Source organism: Chenopodium album, chromosome 18 (genome assembly GCF_948465745.1).
Source record: "Chenopodium album chromosome 18, dcCheAlbu1.1, whole genome shotgun sequence".
In the NCBI taxonomy this organism is placed as follows: domain Eukaryota; kingdom Viridiplantae; phylum Streptophyta; class Magnoliopsida; order Caryophyllales; family Amaranthaceae; genus Chenopodium; species Chenopodium album.
This window is the reverse complement of record NC_137851.1, coordinates 2,964,657-2,983,298: the sequence shown is the minus strand read 5'-3', so window position 1 is coordinate 2,983,298 and position 18,642 is coordinate 2,964,657. Positions and strand designations below refer to the sequence as shown.

The 18,642-nt window shown below is 34.2% G+C and overlaps 2 protein-coding genes across 2 annotated transcripts; both read right to left on the bottom strand.

The window, feature by feature from the left end:
• Window positions 1-1,117: 1,117 nt before the first annotated feature.
• On the bottom strand, window positions 1,118-6,236 carry LOC145591166 (uncharacterized). The gene is made up of 4 exons (XM_081647566.1): window positions 5,516-6,236; window positions 5,312-5,427; window positions 2,795-3,038; window positions 1,118-2,656 (listed from the first exon to the last, which is right to left on the bottom strand). Exons 1-4 carry the CDS (start codon window positions 5,900-5,902, stop codon window positions 1,322-1,324), a joined length of 2,082 nt encoding a protein of 693 aa, XP_081503692.1. The 5' UTR covers window positions 5,903-6,236; the 3' UTR covers window positions 1,118-1,321.
• Window positions 6,237-9,102: 2,866 nt separating this feature from the next.
• Window positions 9,103-16,657, bottom strand: LOC145592704 (peroxisomal nicotinamide adenine dinucleotide carrier-like). Its single transcript, XM_081649215.1, has 11 exons — window positions 16,421-16,657; window positions 16,236-16,313; window positions 16,064-16,138; window positions 14,690-14,820; window positions 13,492-13,546; window positions 12,555-12,659; window positions 12,151-12,219; window positions 11,947-12,054; window positions 11,706-11,774; window positions 11,170-11,224; window positions 9,103-9,700 (listed from the first exon to the last, which is right to left on the bottom strand). Exons 1-11 carry the CDS (start codon window positions 16,499-16,501, stop codon window positions 9,519-9,521), a joined length of 1,008 nt encoding a protein of 335 aa, XP_081505341.1. The 5' UTR covers window positions 16,502-16,657; the 3' UTR covers window positions 9,103-9,518.
• Window positions 16,658-18,642: the final 1,985 nt, after the last annotated feature.

Here is an 18,642-nt window from a genome sequence, read left to right as displayed (position 1 = left end):
TTTAGGTAAGTCACATAAAATCCAAGGTTACGTTAGAAGATGATCTTATGGGTAGATCTAATGACCAATTTTTTCAAAATTTTGGAATTTTTTTTTAAAAATAAAGTACAAGTTACCCCATTATATTTTTAGGGAAAACAATTTTTATTTTTATTTCTCAATCTGGTTAAAAAAAATAAAAAAAAGCAAGAGAGCCATTTAGCCCTTACACAAAAGGTGGCTATATCTTCCCTTTATACAATGTATAGTAAGACTCTAACCCAAAAGCCATTTTATGACCCAAAAAAGAATTTCTTACTTCCTCCGTTTTTTAATAGTTGCAACACATACTTTTTCACGGTATTTAAGAAATGTGGGGTTCACATGATATAATACACTTTAAAATGGGATGAGTGGTTGTTAGTAGTGTAATTTAGTGGTTCATGTGCTATAAATAAAGGAAATAGTATAATTATTCCCTAAAAAAACTTTTCATTTATGGTGTGTTGCAAGATTTATGACATTTCCATTTTAAAAAAGTGTTGCAAGTATTAAAAAACGAAGGAAGTATAAAATAACCTTAAATACTTGTATAAAGCTACTTATCTTTTAAATATTGGTTGCATTCATATTTTTGAGGTGACTCTAATTATTATTTGTTCCCAATATAGCCAAAGCCCATTTTATAATCCAACATGTTGCAAAGTATTAAAATATATAAATAAATAAATAAAATTTGTAACAAAAAACATTATTGTAGACCAAATTTTGCAGGTATCATTTTACATAATATATATTGATGAGAGTAATTGTACAAAGTTAGGACCACTTTTTAGCTTTGCCGTGAGTGGTGATCACTCCTATACGAAAGAATTATTGTTATACAAGTGGTCCGCAATGGGACATTACTAGTTCGATTCCCCATTTAGTAAAAGTTTCAACTATCAAAGTTACTATATTTCACTCCAATTATGGTCCAATTTTTGCATTTGGTCCTGCTGATTTAATTGCGTGCTAAGTTGATATTTATTGCACATCGTAAGGATATCATATCTTGCCTTTACTACAATATGAAGAGATATTTGTTTCCGATCACCCCAGTTGTACTTGGATCAATTAAATCTGTGAACGCGAAATATACATTAATTGACATACTAAACCATTTACATTCATTCACATCAATGTTTGCCAACAAAATGGGTTGAACAAGAGACCCGTAATTACATTTCAGAGCGCCAAAACCTAGAATCTATGTTTATATCTACATTTCATTTAGCCATTCTAGGTCCAAAATACAGGATTACAAGAGAAGCAAGCGAAAAGGATCATCCTCACTTGTCAATCAATCCATTTCCTCCTCATTGGACATGAATGTGGAATCCTGGAAATCTACACTGCTAAAAGTATGCTCCAGACCATCTGTAGCAGTGGTTTTACCAAAATTCCTCAAGCCGACAGTTCTTGCAGACCTTTCAGAAACTGATGTTAGTCCCACTGCTGCAAAGCTGTTAACAATGGCATTAACATCACTGATCCCACTGTACAGACCTCGGCTTCCAGCGACAACAAAACCTTGCTTGTCCTTATCATTCAGAACACCAGGAAAAACCCCCATCAAAGAGGCAGAGGACTGGCTGCTTGAGCTTCCAAGCAACAACCTCAAGGTCTCCCTTGCACCTTTGTCCACCATTGATTCACTCTCAGAGATCATTGGACCCACCAATTTGGGATACAATGGCGGTATGCTGGTTGCAATACCAGGCCCTGCGCTCACCAAATACCCTTGGCCAGAAGAGCAAACATCAACAACAGGAATGTGCACAATTGGGTCACACATTAGGGGTGTAAAGGATTGAAACTGTGAGTTTTGCGTAGAAAAGGAAAGCCTTGACAAAGGATCTGACAAGAAGGCAGGGAATTCAAGAGATGGAACACTTGCCAAGTCAAGTGGCGGAATTTGTGAGAGCATGCTGTGGGATCCTGTGGCTGGTAATAGGGTGGAGAGTGGTGGCAGTGAGAATGGTTCGACATACGGAGTCGGAAGTTTGGAAATTGATGCCACAGATGGAGAAGTGCAGGGAGGACACCAACAGTAGTAGGGGGAGAAAAAAGAGCCAATGGGAGGGATTTGAGTTGTTGCGCTTAAAGACTCCGGAAGACTGCTGTTCCCAAGTGATTCCAGAAAGCTCACTGGAGAAACTGCATTGGTTGCAAAAGCTTCAGAAGACTTCCCCTTATCAGAAAGATTCAGAACTGGCTCATTCATGAATGAGCTGTCAGCAACAGGAAGATGGAGGTCTCCACGTCGCCTTAGTTTCTCTCTTGAGGTACTTTTCAAGGAAGTCAGAACCCTTGGCAAACCTTCTTTAAATGAACTGGACCGCGGGCTCAGGCTTCCTAGATATTGTGTGTGCCCTTTCATTGTTTGACCACTACACTGTCTAGTACGAAGAGGCCTCACAGCAGTTGATGAAGAATGAGCATTCAGATCTACTTCAAAGTTATCTGATCTTCTGTCGGTCCAGGGAGCAGACAAAGCAGTGGAAGAAGCTTGAAAATTGTTGACACAGGGACCAACAAGATAGGAGCGCAGGTGAGTTGCAAAGCACTCAAGACGCGATTCACTGATGCCAGTTAATTCAGTCAATGTTGGTTTCCTCTTCAGCAAATCCTTCATCTGGTGCACCACCAATAGAAAAATCACTGTCCACATTAGCAATGTATCCATATAGCAATTACTCTTGATCTTTCACATACTGCAAATAATGACTACTGCACAAAAAATTTACATAAGCATATTCAACGATTCACATACCTTCCAAAGCAAGTCACTACCAAGTAATTTTGATTTCTCAGAGCACCAAAAGTAAAAAGGATCTCCATCAGGAAGCTTCATTACAAAAGATCGGCCAGACTGATCTGCAGGTATTTCCTCAACTATCACAGCAGAACACTCAGAAGTATCACTTAATGTCGCCAGTCTTTCAGTTTGACCATTATCTCCCACAAATGAGATGCGCAAATCAGATGATGGAAGAAGAGCAAGGTTCAAATTTCCCCTGTAACAAGATAAAAATTAGACTTTCATATTTCTGTTTACATTTAACCAAATCAACACAAAAAGGGGAAAACCAACAAATTCTGACAGTAAAATTAAAACACGAGACAGTAACAAATTTGATATAAAATAGCTTGAAGTATAATTTTTTAAAAAAAAAAAAATGACAGCGAACTAGAAAATGTGCTTTCTATCAAACTCAATATCAGTCCCTCAAGAAACAAAAGAACTAAGAATGGTATATTATTTACCCAAGACCTACTTCTGCGCTACTTAGCTGCTATTTTTTTTTTCTCCTGAGTTTAAAAGAAATCCCCTGTAAACTACAAGTAGCTAATTGTTACCTCAGACAATCAGATCTGTATCAGGTACTAATCATGCATCACGAGCTCAAAATAATAGTAACAGACCAGGGGATACTTCATTAGACTACAATAAGGTCATAAAATGCTTATTACAACAGAAATGGCTTGCTACTATCTGTTTCTAAAAGATGAATACAGGTACACTTCAGGAATCTACAAGGTCTCCAGGCAATACATCAATACATATTATTATATTTTGATCAAAGAGGTAACATCCTTGCAAAAGTTTTGACATTGTCCATATAAAAATAAAAAAATAAAAAATAAAAAATAAAAAATAAAAAAAACAAAACAAAACAAAATTTCTGATCAAGACTCTTATTTAGTAACAAGTAAAAAGAACTTTTGACAAAAATAATACAAAGTAAAATCAATATATATGTTCTGCATCAAACAAGAATAAGCAGTAAAATACAAAGTAAAAGATTTGTGAATACGTTCAGAATCAATTTATCAAAAAATTTGAATCAAGAATACCAAAGTAATTGCTAAAGTTTATAGCGTCACTAGTTCACTACAGACCAAAATTAACATATTTGAAATAAAAGCAATATTTGTACAAAAGCCATGAATCATAAAAAATATAGAAACACACTATAAAGGTCCTGATATTAAGTGCAAACGAAGCAGATTATATATAACATTAGGGTATGAAACTACCTTCGTTTCTTCTTAATTCAGAGATCATTATAGATACGTCCAATTTACCTACAAGTGAAAAGATATTTTCATTTGGAAGGATGAACATTGTCATCATCAATAAAATACAGGATCAGCATCCTACTTAGATTTCACAACTATATGAAGTATTTCCCACCCACGCCAATTGGCCAATTTTTGTCACATCAATGTTACTTTACCAGATAACTCAATAAGGCTACCGTCTAGAAAGGTAAGGAAGTCTAATGTACTAAACCTTAACCACCACCCCCAATGCAAACAAAGAGGTTGTTTACATAACATAAACACAATAATTAAGAAGTTTCATAGTAAATGAGCTATGATCATGTGATACACGAAGTATGAGAAAAAAACTAACATTGCACATCAAATCATCTACATATGTTAGTCCTTACTCCTTAGAGATACAAACAAAAAGTGATCAGAGTATAATGTTACTTCACAAGTGATCTTGTAATTCTATTTTTTCCAAACAATCACCAAGTAAAACACAATAATCTCAGGAAAGAAATTGATATTAAGCCACTCAAAATAATCACAATACAACATTATGCCAAAATCCGTATGCTAACAAGATGACATTGATCTACATGGTAGACAACCTGCCAAGACAACCTTATTCGGGACAACTAGATAAATGAAAAGCCCCAACTAGTCAAGTAAAAATCAAAACCAGTACTGAACTATACCACTTAAAATAACAAGTCCTATCAATTCTTAAAGAGCACAAGTAGGGATACAATCTGAAACACACTCGACCTGGATTGATATTCTAGCATGAATGAGTTTCCAACACGTTGATCCCATGAAAACCTCAGAATATCCTGAAAAAACATAATTTTTGTACACAACCAGAGACAATCAAACATATAAAGAAAAACTTAGATGAAAAACCAATTAAATTAAGCAATTTAGACACCTATTAACATCATCACACTCATAACACTACAGTTTATGCATACTAGACTACCTAGATCATCAAGTTGCACATAATCAAAAAAGGTAAAACTCCTAGCAGCCTACAAAAAAATTCTAATTCATTAACATGTGCAATGAAAACCCGGCAAAATAGTTCGAAAATCACCCAGAGCCCAGCCCATAGATGCATATGTATATAGGTATCAACAGTACTCTAACTTAAACCAGCTACAAGATATCATGACATATAATCTCACACAATGTGACTAACATATAACATCAAGGTTTATATTAAGTTTGATCGATATACCTCGCAGAAGTTGGACACAACATTGATCCTTGCTTGAGCACCTTCCCAACTCGCATTGAAACAAGAGGAACACACAAACACCTCGCAAGCAGCCCAACTTCAGACGTTTCAAAGTGCTGTCCATTCAACAAACAAAATCAAAACCTAAAATTAGAATTCATTTTCAGCATTCATTAGTGTATACTTTTGAAGTTCAACAATCACCTGACTTAGATGAGAGAGAAGTCGATCTTCGGCAGCACCGGAAGAAGCATTCGCCTTCAACAAAGGCTTCAACCTCTCATCGGCACGACAAGCGCCCATATGTTGCACATCCAAAGCTTGAAGCCACTGCAAAAAATTGTTCTCCCTATCACTCTGTTGAAGCAAAAGGTCTCCATTACCTTCATCAACTAAAATCTCTCCCAATCGATCCGCCAAACTTGCTGATCCATTACTCACGCTATTCGCCGTTAAATTTCTGACCGAAGATTCAACCGTCGAACTCGCTTCTTCCGATTCAACATTCTCATCGCTGTTAAATCGTCGGAAATCATCTTCTCCGTTAATTCTGTCGCTGTTCATCGATTCTTGCCTTTTCGAATCTGCCATCTCTGCTCTGATTATTAAGATTCAAAACCCTAACAACTCCTCGAAAATTCCACCAAAAAATGGCACAGTTTTAAAAAAAAAAATTAATCGAAATAATAAATTATGAAATCCAAATCCCTAGATCAAAAGCTAAAAGTTCGTCAAATAGTAACAAAATTTCCAACAAATCTCAGAAAAATAATCGATCGATCAAAACCAAAATCTCCAGGATAAAATTGGCGAAAATTATCCGGTGGAAAGAAGAGAGATATTGAGGAGAGAGAAAATGAGAAATCTGCAATGAAACCCGCAGCCGCAGTTCGTAAACTCCACAATAAGATGATAAGGGAGGAGAGAGAATAGTATTTATACAGCGAAAGAGTGGCGGACGTGAAATCGTAAGGTTAATTAGGGTTTATTGGAATAGGGCTAAATCCGGCGCGTTTTGATTAGCTAAGCCCCACGTCAAAAACTTTGTGGACCTCATTTAGGAGGCGTTTGGTTCGGAAAACAAAAATAGAATAGAAAGGAAACGAATAAGAGAAGAAAAAAGAATCATTCAGCTATTACCTTTTCATTTATTTATTTTAACTATGAAAAAAATACATGTTATCCCAAATTTATAAGAGGTAACAAATGAGGGGTAATCATTACCCTTAGATAATACAGTAGTAATTATTATTATGCTTTCAAACCAAACACATGGTAACAGTATTGGTTTAATTGAATCCGTTTTCTATTTAAAAAATACACAAACTAAACACCCTCTTAATGAATTAATCTCGACCTTGTTTAAGAAATTTTTTCATCAAAGTTTTAAAAGTTTAGAAGGGTGTATTAAGAATTAAAGATTGATTAATTAACTAGTTTGTGGGTGATTCACAAGCAGCAAGTTGATAAGGTAAAAAAAAAAAAAAAAAAATGCACTTTGGTATAACATGGTAAGAAAATTAGAACATTGACCATCAAAGATGCAAATTTGAAAACCGTCATAAATTTTTGGTTTATTAATGACTGATAGCAGTCAATTTCACTTTTAGTTATTTTATTCCGCATTCGGGGGAGCTCATCAGATTTATTATAACTATATTATTAAGTATATTGCTGAAATGATTTTTTTTTTTTTACTAATAAAGAGAAGTTGTCTTATGGGCTCTTTTCATACCGAAATCTCTCATAGGTTTACTTAATCCTTTTTTTTTTTTTTACTTGTATTATTTTAAGGTAATGCTATATGTGATCTTTAGGATTATGAATAAATATTTAATAATTTTTCTTACTTGGTACTCCATTTTAATTTAGAAATATATGACAAAAATTAATACGGAGTATGATATTTTTCATTTATTCTTTCCATTTTTAATTCTTTATATGTAGCTTTAAAGGATTATGTATAATAATTTTCATTATTTTATGTTAAAAATACACTTTTATAAAAAAATTTCACAAAGTTGATGTTGTTGATGACTTTTTATTTTGTTAAGGGGTAGTTAAGTTTTAAAAAGAAGAATGCCAAGGGGGCTCCAAGTAGATGTCCAATAATTGTGGGTCCCACTACGTTGGTAAAGTGATGTAAGGTGGGACCCGTAATCAGAGAAAGATCCGGGCGAATAGCATAGTAAATACGTCAGTGTGGGGTAACTTTACTGTAGAGTCCCAGAGGTAGGCTAGTTTAAGGCGGTACTCTTGTCATTTTTGTTATCTTCTTTTTTTTTTTTAGGGAAATTGTAGGAGTAGATATTATGACTTTATGAGTACGAGTACCTTGGCCCTTGGGTTGGACCGACCTTTTGGCTATTATGCTTATGGCCCGACTTTAAACATGCTCCTTAATTTTGATAAGATTTACAGACACACGTAATAACTTTGATCTTGAACATTTTCTGTGGCAATTCAATGAGTTGGGTAGTTGTGAGATCTTTATTTTATTTTGAAAGGTAAGCATGCATGTAGGTTTTAGAACTACAAATAATTATTTAAGAAAAAAGATACAGGTCGTATATAAGAAGCTAAAAGTAAAAAGAGTAGACAATAAATAAATATTTATTACACCGATTTACTCGTGAATTATCGATAAATTCCCAACTTAATATTAAAAAAGGAAGTATATTAAGGGTCTGTTCTCTTCAACTTAATTACAATTCAGTTCAGTTCCTAATTTCCTTCTCTCATAAACAATTTAGTTCAGTTCAGTTCAGTAAGGGCATGTTCAGTTCAGCTTAATTTCAGTTCAGTTCAATTCAGCTCCAATCAGTTTAGTTCAGTTCCTAATTTCCTTCTTTCATAAATTATTCATTTCAACTCAGTTCAGCTCAGTTCAGTGAATGTGAACAAGCCCTAAATGCTTATATGTGAAATAGGATCGTAACAAGGACTAACAACAAACAAAACAATGACAAAGTGTAAGCTAATCATTATTGTCAGCTAATCATTATTTTTATTTTTATTTTATTTTATTTTTTTTATAAAAAATAAAAAAACTTGTAAATATTACAAGTGCTTCTTCATATGTATTTTTTTTTTTTTTTTTTTGTAAAGGGTCTTCATATGTAATTTAGGGCGACTTAATTATGTGTATACATTATGATCGATCCTATATTTGATTGTTGAGGGGTAGACATGAAAACTTTAAATGGACAAGGAGACCTGGCCTGCTAATGCTCCTTCATAGCCTCACACCTGCACTTGTTAGTTGTTACTTAGCCACTTATTGTTACAAATTTACAATGATATGAGAAGTAATCGCAGCAAATTTCCACTCTAACTCCTATCAAACATGAAACTAGAACCTTAAATGAAAACTCAATGAACAATTTAAAAAGATGGATAAGTAGTTTTCAAGTGCACAGTAAGAATAATTTCTCCATTTTTATTTTTTAAATTACTGAAAAGGCATAGCATATACTGATCGAATTCCTTTCTTTATGAATCACGAACGACACAAGACATAGCTTGAAAGGATCATATATGAATATAGCAATCAAACTAAAATAAAGCGACTATACGAAGGAAAGAAAGGAAGGGTACTTTTCATTAACGATTGTCACACTTTCTCCTCCAGCTAAGGCAAAGGAACATCATTTTACTTTGTTTTGAATCTTGTGATCATCCTTTTGAACTCCAGTAAACATCAATGTAGACTTTGGTGCCACACAATAGCAAGTGACTAAAAAACGTTTAGTTGTAGCTATCCTCGTCGCCATAAACTCAAATATAACGTATATACAGAAAGCAGAATGCTTGATAATTTACCGCTGCTCAAGATGCTTAAGCGCTGAGCTCCGATGGCAGCACATAATGTATGTGTGTTTGACAAAATAAATTAATATGAATAACACAATAATTAAGAATCCAGCCTTCTTTTTTATTTTTTTATTATTATTTTTTTTACCCCTCAAGGCTTACAAATTACGTTAAACATTTTACAATTTGGCTACTCAAATATGAAGCCCTTGCTTGATCATTCATAACAGGAGCTGCATTTCCAGAAACTCACATGATTCCTTCCTTCATCAGAATGCGTATCATAGTTAAAGCCCATAAATTGGCTCAACTCCGCCACGATTTTACTTCACTTTTTTTATTTGCAGCTGGAAAGATATACCTATATGGTGAGGGTAAAACAAGCCTACAACTATTAAGGCTTTGATAAGGCACCATTCTTTGAAAGTAATAGACGTGCTCCTTTCACTAATTCCTCCTTAATCATAAATAGAACGGCAGCTGCAAGAACACTCTGTACAATCTTCGTGCTCATCCCTTTGTAAAATCCAGACAAACCCTCATTATGAACTATCTTCGTGAGCGCATCAAATGTACCTGTAATGGTAGAAGCAAAGAAGTAAGTGATAATGTGGCACGGCATACACAAGAAGTTCAATCATAAATGCAAAAGAATGGAAGATATCATTCAAGGCAAGATAAATTTCACGTCGTCTAATGTACACCTCCACAAGCATGGTCGTGGCCTTGAATTAGATAAATGAAGTATCAATAGTCAACATTGGCATTAGTTCCAAAAGTTCTTGTGTGGCTCATTCTAGGTTGCAAAGTAATGCCCCAGGTTAATAAGTTCAGAAAAAATAAGATAAGTTCAAGAAAAGTAAGGCCACCCATGTTCAAATTACGGCTAAAATAAGTTTTGGTAAGTTCAAATAAGTAATAATCTGGTTTGCACCCTATAGTATAAATTATGTGGGGTATAATTAGCCTTAAAGTCCCGATAGTCATAGTTAGCCCACTGGTGCATACATGGAGTTATGGATGTTAGCAAAATTACAAGTAGAATTCTGCTACTGTTGAAGTCATCTTGGTCCTTCTGTAAGACACAGGACTCTCAATCAAGTAGAGTTAGTGGACACATGATATTTGAAAGGTAGGAACATTGTCTAAAGGTCCTCAGTGCCTCAGTGGTACCCTTCTCAAGCTTCTTGGGTCCTCAAAAAAGTTGAGGAAGTGAAGAGTAATTAAACAGTTAGCAAATGGTGATATTGTGGTTATAAGGACCAGCAACAGCGCCTTCCAAATTGGATTGGTCTAATTCTGTTGGGTGTTCTTTTCTTCCATACACGCACATAGTTTTTATGGGTTTAAATGCTTGGTAGGCTTTCTAAGTTCTACCTGCACCATATCCAGGAATATCACACATGCTGTCTGTGATTCACACCAAAAGACAGCTGGCCGTTGGGCCCCTTCTATGTTCTTTTGTGTTTATACAGGCTCTGTTTGGATGGCTGTAATTTATGAAATACAAATTCCTCCCACACCTCATGACTCGAATAACATTATTAATTGCCTGAGTCAGAGGGTAAGGAAAAAATCTAGTGATACTCAGATTGTGTGCTGTAATTTTTAGAAGTATTTGTGCAATATAGGAAGCTAGAAACCCTCAAATATACGTCAATCAGCCTAGTGATCCTATTGTGATAGCTGAAAATCTTTTTCTTTTTGATTAGGATGGTTGTAGATACCAAACAAGTACTACGTTTTTCCTTCAATTATAATTCTGTAATGTGGTAGTGCCTGAAGCCAAGGGCAACCGGTCATTAAAGGTGGCTCTAAGGTTATGTACCTATGACCTTATGGGAGTCTCCATTTCACCTCAGGTCTCCACCTTGTATCTTGCAACTCCAATATGGTTATGAACAGTTGACAGTTGAATGATGAACATAGAAAAATTTCTAAGAAAGACTGAGACTAATACTAACACACGAGCTGGTGTTGTGTTTTAGAATTGGGTCGTTGGATCAAAAAATGGGAGAAAATGATTAAGCAAAAAAATTACATGCCTTTATAGTGATGCTTTGTGTCTGAACCAGCAATTTGCTTTGCTTGAAGCCTTGACTGCAAAGATGAGCAAAACACATAATTAGATGGCTTTTATACTTTGCATATAAATGGAGGTTTGGGATATCACAATACAAAAAGGTTTAATTTAAAGGAATGTGAGGGAAGGGGCAAAGAAAGTCAGCCTAATAATCTAATCTGCTTCAACAAACCTTAGTCAAAACAATGTCATTTTCTGCACCCATTGGACAGCAGCATTCAGGGGTTACTTAATGCAAAAGTCCTAACTAATTTTCCTACTTATTTTATAGAACTAAAATAACTTTTGTGAAAAAAACCTAACTGACGATCTTTAATTACGAAGTAGATGTGTTAATGTTGCATACAACTAATTCTAACCAGACCTAGCCTAACGCAAATAATAGAAGGTAGTTGCTGTAACAAGAATATAGCCAAATTCAAGATCTCCATCTCTGTGTGAAATTTCACCGCCAACCATTTTCTAAAACCCAGCTATTAAAAATTATGAAGTCTTTACCTTTACCACCAAAAGGGGATAAGTCACGACAGTAGCTCCAAGCTTTGCTAAAGCCCCTAGTAAAAATATCTGCCAACAAAAATGCAAACAGTTCAAATGAATTGAAAATTAATAAGCATTGAACAAGAAAATTGGAGAAAGGGGAAGTGCAGTTTTTTAAACAAGCAGGAAGTGAGCAAGCCACAAATGTGAAGCCCAGAATTTGGTGACACGCAACTTCTAAATTCAGATAAGTACAAACCTCTAAAGCAGTTACTCCCTTGCTACCATTTTTATTCATTGCACGCCTCTGCCTCAGCTTTTTTAATAGGGTCTCATACAGCATGAACTGTATAGAAGGATTACTTACCTGCAAACCCATCACACATGGTCAACCACATACCTTTTGTACGAAACAAAATTAAAAAAATAAAAATATAACAAAGTACAACTTGGGGATATATACCATTATCAATGTTGGTATTACACCTTTCCAAAAGCCCCAGAATCCAGCTTCATCATAAACTTCTTGAATCTACAAAATACTACTGTTTGTTATAGCAAAAAACAGTGCACTCAAAGCCCACCCCTCCTTTAAAGAACAAACTAGATGCACAATCAAGAAGCACCATTATACTTTTTTATGAATAAAAGACGGATCATTTTAAAAGAAGACTTGTGTCAAGCACTCAAAGTCTAAGGTCTATTGTCTTTTTACATTTATGACCCCTCTTCTTTGGCACAATAAGCCTACATACCAGAAAAAGAAGCTGGATACAATTATAAACATGGCAATCATAGGATTGAAAACAAATAAAACATATAAACTCTAATGAAAAGAAGAGAGTACAAGGCATAACATTTACATACTGCATGGCTAGTTCCATAAGGTGGTGGCTCTATTGCAACTAAACTATCTTCAGGAGATCTTATAGCTTGATTAGGCTGTAATTTCTTGGAAGCCTTAGTGTGCGTCTGTGGAAAGTAAAGAAAAAATTAGCATTATGTACACCAAAACATTTGACTCAACCTGTCAACATTTTTCAACTTAAGTAAGAAAAAAGGGATAAGTTAAGGATGTTAGATTGCAGGCAATGTAGTCAAATGTTCTCAGGGTGTTTGACGGAAAAAGGGGGAAACATCATCTAACATATATACTCAGGAAAAAACCAACTTAACATTTACTTCCATGAGTTAGGACTTAAACAGGATTCAAGTAGAATAGATAGGGGTCAGGGACAATAAAAAAACTAGCAATAACAGCATGCCCAAAGATTGGTATGGGAATATATTAGACTCCCAAGGATTTAACCAGAACAATAGGAAGATTGGTAGCAAATTAATCTCAGTTCAAGTGTTGTGGTGTCATATCCAGCTAGTCTTATCTCCTACCCATTATTGAGGTTCCAACAATATTTTAGGAAGCTTACTGAGAATCTTGCTTAGCTTGGAATCTCATGAGTATTTATACCTTCCAACCTTGATGAAACTTCAGTCACAAACAATGCGAGAAAGGAATTGAAGGAGATGACACAACTCTAATTGCGATGCGAATCTGAAACTGTTATTAATTAATGGACTGGAAATAAATAAATAAATAATTCCCTAAATCTAAACAAATGAATATGTTTGTTCCAGTAAGATAGGAAGTTTAGCAGCAGCAAAACAAATTCACTACAAAACTAAAACAATGACGCCATCCAGATAGCTGGTGGGCAAGAGATTGATGTGATCAAAGAATGCGTTTGAAGAAGTTCAGATAAAGTAAAATATATTTCTTATTGTGCTTCAGTTTGAAACTTCTAACCTGCATCCGAATGACAATAACCCATATGGGATTTGTCAGCAACACATTTGTACACCTAAAAAATGTAGACAAAAGGAACTCAATAAGTTACAGAGCAATAGGATCAAATCAGGCTCTATAATACAAATTTACGAATTAAGAGTGTGTTGATCAGATAATAAAGCATTAATTACGTGTTTTGGTTATAGTGAAAAATAACCATCCAATCATGACCCATTGAATGTGGGGTCTATGAAAGGAAGATATAGCGCACCTTACAATAGAATAGTAAGGATGGACAAGGCATGCGAAGGCCATGGTAACATGCACACACAAAAAACATATGACAATTACTATATATATTGTAAACCTTCTTTGAAAAAAATCAAAAATTATGAACTCCACAAAGTCCCATTATGAGTCATGCCATCAAAGTCAAAGCTGTGACTTTGGTTGGGAAAATCAATCACAGTGTTTTATTAATAAATACCTTTTAAAAAAAATTAGTCATAGAAAGCAGATTTAATAGGAGAGCAAATTGTTCAAGTGTCCTAACATCCCTCCTTCTATACACAAGATTGAACTTATATTCATTTGACTTCACCAATGCCCTACTTCCTTACCAGGGTCAAGAGCTGGCACTGCAAAGTAAATTAAACTCCAATACCAACTTTAAAAGACAAAGCATGATACAGGACATGTGATATGTGATATGCAATCAAAAATACATTCTAATTTACATATGTTCTAATTTTTAAGCAAACATATCACATACTCATTTCAAGCTACCCATAATAATATACAATATAATAGTTTAGAAAATTAATTTATAAGAGACTAATAGAGTACAAGAGGCAAAGTCATGTCTGAAACACCTCAAAATTACTTGCAAACCTAAAATTCAGAGGAAGCGTGAAACTGTGCATGTTGAAATATTTACGGAACGGACGAAGCTTTTTTTTTTTCTCATTTGTTGGGCTCAAGTCTTGCAATTATAGAGCTTTCACTCGTGTAATCTGTTCAACACCAGAATTTTTTAAAAATTTTGAGGGGTTTCAAACATGACTTTGCCTCTCGCCCTCTAGTACTTAGTTAAACTTGAGTTAGAAAGGCGAGGAATATTGGACAACAAAGACTCTGACTATGCCTCAAAGAATAAAACAACAAAATAAAATTATAGAATATCTAAAACAGAGAACAAAATTGGAAAAGTAAATACCCAGACATAGCAGCCACGATTAATGATGATAACATGCCAACAGATCCATCCCCAAGTCCTCTCTTCCTGCGGTCAAGAGCAATAGCTTCAGCCTTATTCCTGAATATTTGATAGAAATAATAGTAAACACCCTGTATCATAAGAATATCAAATGAGGATCGAGGAAGAGAAATCAACAAGCTAGTTCAAAACCACCTAAACGTTAAAGACCAACTTCAGCTTGTAAACTAAGTTCAATAACATGATAACCTAGCTGCTAATCACCATCCCCCACTTCTAAATGCCTTGCACAAAAGGCAAGGAGGCAAGAGGAGGGAAATGGTTGCAATAAAGATTGCATTTGAGTCTTTATATGCTGCGAAACAAACTGTAGATATCATAAGAGAGAACCAGGCAGGAAGGCATAACAATTATTTTATTCACTCATTAATAAGAAAGCATACTGTTCTTATATGCCCTATAAGTCATCAATTAGCCATATATTTGAGTATATTTCAACCCTATAGCATGTCAATGACAACTACCACCAAGCATAGCATTTTCGAAAAAACAGGGGAGCTTTTTAATTGTGTAATCAAAGATGAACAAGAAGAAGAAAGAAGTAATTAATTCACTGCTCCAGAAAAATCTGACTAATGCTGTTCTCATGAACCAGCAAGGAGTAATTATTGATTGTATGACTTCTTTTCTATTAGATTCTACTTTGATATGCAGGTCAACCTTAGTGAAGGAATATTGTTTCAGATTGCAATATCCTAACTCAAGCCAACAGCCCACCAAAATTTAAAACAGGAGGAAGGTCAGAATTAGGAGCCACTCTGCCAGATATAATTGTTACTCCGCATATAAGAAATCACCCTGATGAAAAAGTCAAGACAGCTCGCAGCCTCGCACACTTTTCTTGTACTGCAATAGCAATCCCATATATCCCCCACCCCCAATGTGCAAATAATAGTCACAAACCAACAGAGTCACAGTTAAATACTCCATAAGTTAATGTCTCTAAGTGTCCACAAAAAAAACCACAAATGTAGGATTTCATTTCCAAAACATACAAAAATCATAGCAGATAAGAATATCAAATAATGCGACATTAATTATGGAAAGAAGCAAAATATACTAACAAAAATAACTTCTTCAACCAGCACCATACAAAATGAAAGCAGCAAACTAGAAATGCCAAATATCAGTAGTGGACAAAATTTATAAAAACAATTCCCTTCATTTCTCTTCAAATAGGCCACATTTCAATTTAAGGATGTCCAAAATAAAATACATTTGGCATTATACTGAGATAATTATTTATAAAATATCGTAACCAAATGTGGCATATTAAAGTGCGACGGAGGTGTACAATTGACAGAATTTTCTCACCTGAGAAGCAGCAGTACCTACTAACGACGGGGTCAAACCTCCATATAGCCTCCCCCATCCTTCATGCTTCACAACCTAAATATACACCCAAATTCACACGAAAATTCAATATTAAAGCTCAAATTTAAGAAATATACCTTCAAAATAAATTTCAAAAATAATGAAGCAATACCTGACACATTTGTTCAAGAGTTCCGAGTTTCTTCTTCTCCTTCTTTGGATCCCGATCCGTTTGCTGCCGAGTGTTAACCTAATTTCAATAAATTAAAAAATAACACCAATGGTCAAAATTGGACCACAGAATTTCAAATTAAGCAAATGAAAATTTGAAAATGAAGAAGAGAGAGAGAGGAGTACAGTTTGAAGAGGATAAGTGATGAGCTGAGCGATGATACCGCCGCCGGCGCCGGCGAGTCCATTGATGAGAGCATCCGACATACTGCTACAAAATTGTTGATCGGAAAATGAGGGTTTGTTTATCGATGAGAGGAGAGAGAAAATGAGGGGGGAAATGACGGTATCTTGACTTTGGATGTAGCGAATGCAAGATCGCTTTCAGTTGTTGCGTTTCAACATCAAGTTTGATGTCAAGGAGAAGGTGGTTGTTGCGTTTGAGTAATTATAATCATTCTCCTGATTGTAGCCCAACATATTTGGGATATTATTATCTGTAGTATCTATTAAAAGGTGTTTTAGATGTTCAAAATATATCATCTTATCTTAATTTTAAAATCTAATATGTTAATTTACCATTCTGTCAAAATAAATACGTCTGTAATAAGAATTTTTATTATGGAAATACTGTAATTTGGGGTATCGCTTGAGCCTAAAAACTACTCCATAGTTGTTTAGGTAAAACTTGAAGCATTTTTAAGTACTTAAAATGATGTCACTATTATCAATTATTAATTAACTGTATATTTTCTCATATAAACTCTTTATATTGGTTGACTCAAACCTAGATACATTTTTTGTCATGGACTGTAGAAATGGTAATTGGATTATATACTTGTATGTAATTTTGTGTATGTTTAGAGATTTAACTCTTCAAAAAATGTTGTTTTATGCTGGTGACACGCAAGTTTACAATGGAGGATTACGTAAGAACTTAAAATGTTACTTGTATGAAGATGCAAATGCAATTTGAACTATGAAGATGCAACTTGCATGAATGAATCAAGAGAATGTATTAAGCAGCCCAAGTTATAATGTGAGTCTTGGCATCAACTTTTTATTTGGGGACAAAAGGGTCTTAATTCATAGGATTTTGGACTTAATTTGGTTCTAAAAAATTAAACTTGAATTGCGTAGAATTGAATCTATTTTTCTCAAAACTGATATTATTTGAACTTATTAACGTTAATCTAAATGTTTGAGAACTAACTTTTCCTAAATGAATTAAGTAAATTTAAATGTATAACAGAAGTTCAGAAAAGTTAAGTTTATATATACTCTCATATATAGGTTAATAGATGCTACACACTTCAAAATCCAATTAAACTACTTACGAATTTAGTCTAATTAGTTTAAATAAGCCAAAATCAGGTGAATTGAACACACGACACACCATATAAGTGGTAACAAGGTGAATGAAATTTAGAGTAGGGTCTTGATTATATACTTTGACCCTTTTCTTGAAAGCATGAAGTGCATTCTTATTTACTTCCTTCAAAATTGAGTTTTTCCACAATTTTTTCTCTCTTATTGCTCCTCGAACGATTTTTTATAACTTGTGTAAGGTGTAACTCATACATGAAAAAACAGTAATTTGATGCGCATTTTCACGGTCATATAAAAACATTATAATAGTATGTTCTAAATTCTTAGAAGTTTTCTCCGTTTAACATAGCCTGTGGACACAAAGTTTCTCACTTTTTTTTTTTTTTTTTTTAATGTTAGTTAATGTACGTTCAAGTTGTTACTCTGCATGATCCTCTCTCTCTCTCTCTCTATATATATATATATATATATATTATGGAAATTTTGCAAAAAATCACCTTTTAAATCTTATTTTTTTGCATATAACCACCTTTTAAAAAAAATGTTGTAAAATACCACTAATTTTAAAAATTTTGTTGCAAATTACCACTTTTTTAGCCAAGTTTATCAATTCTTTCACATTGAATTGGTGGTAAGTTGCAACAAAATTTTAAAAAATGGTGGTTTTTTGCAACATTTTTTTTCAAAGGAAGTTAAATGCAAAAAACAAGATTTAAAAGGTGGTTTTTTTTGCAAAATTTTATATATATATATATATATTGAGAAATTATATCTTCTATTTACCCTCCAATATTCCCTTAATTATTTGCTACTAGTAAGTATAATGTACTAATGTACTAATGGTGCAATTAATTTGAAACAAGCCAATGAAGTTTTTTAAAAGAAACTTTTTTGAGATTGAGTGAGATGATTTTGGCCAAGCTCTTGTTGGGGCTAATGGGCTATTACAAATTCATAAATTAGTGAGGGGGAGGGATAACTCAAACTGATTAGAGCTTTCTTTCCGATTTCACGAGATTGTGGGATCGATTCTCACCCTCCTGTGACTCTCTAAACACCGAAAACAAATTCATAATTTA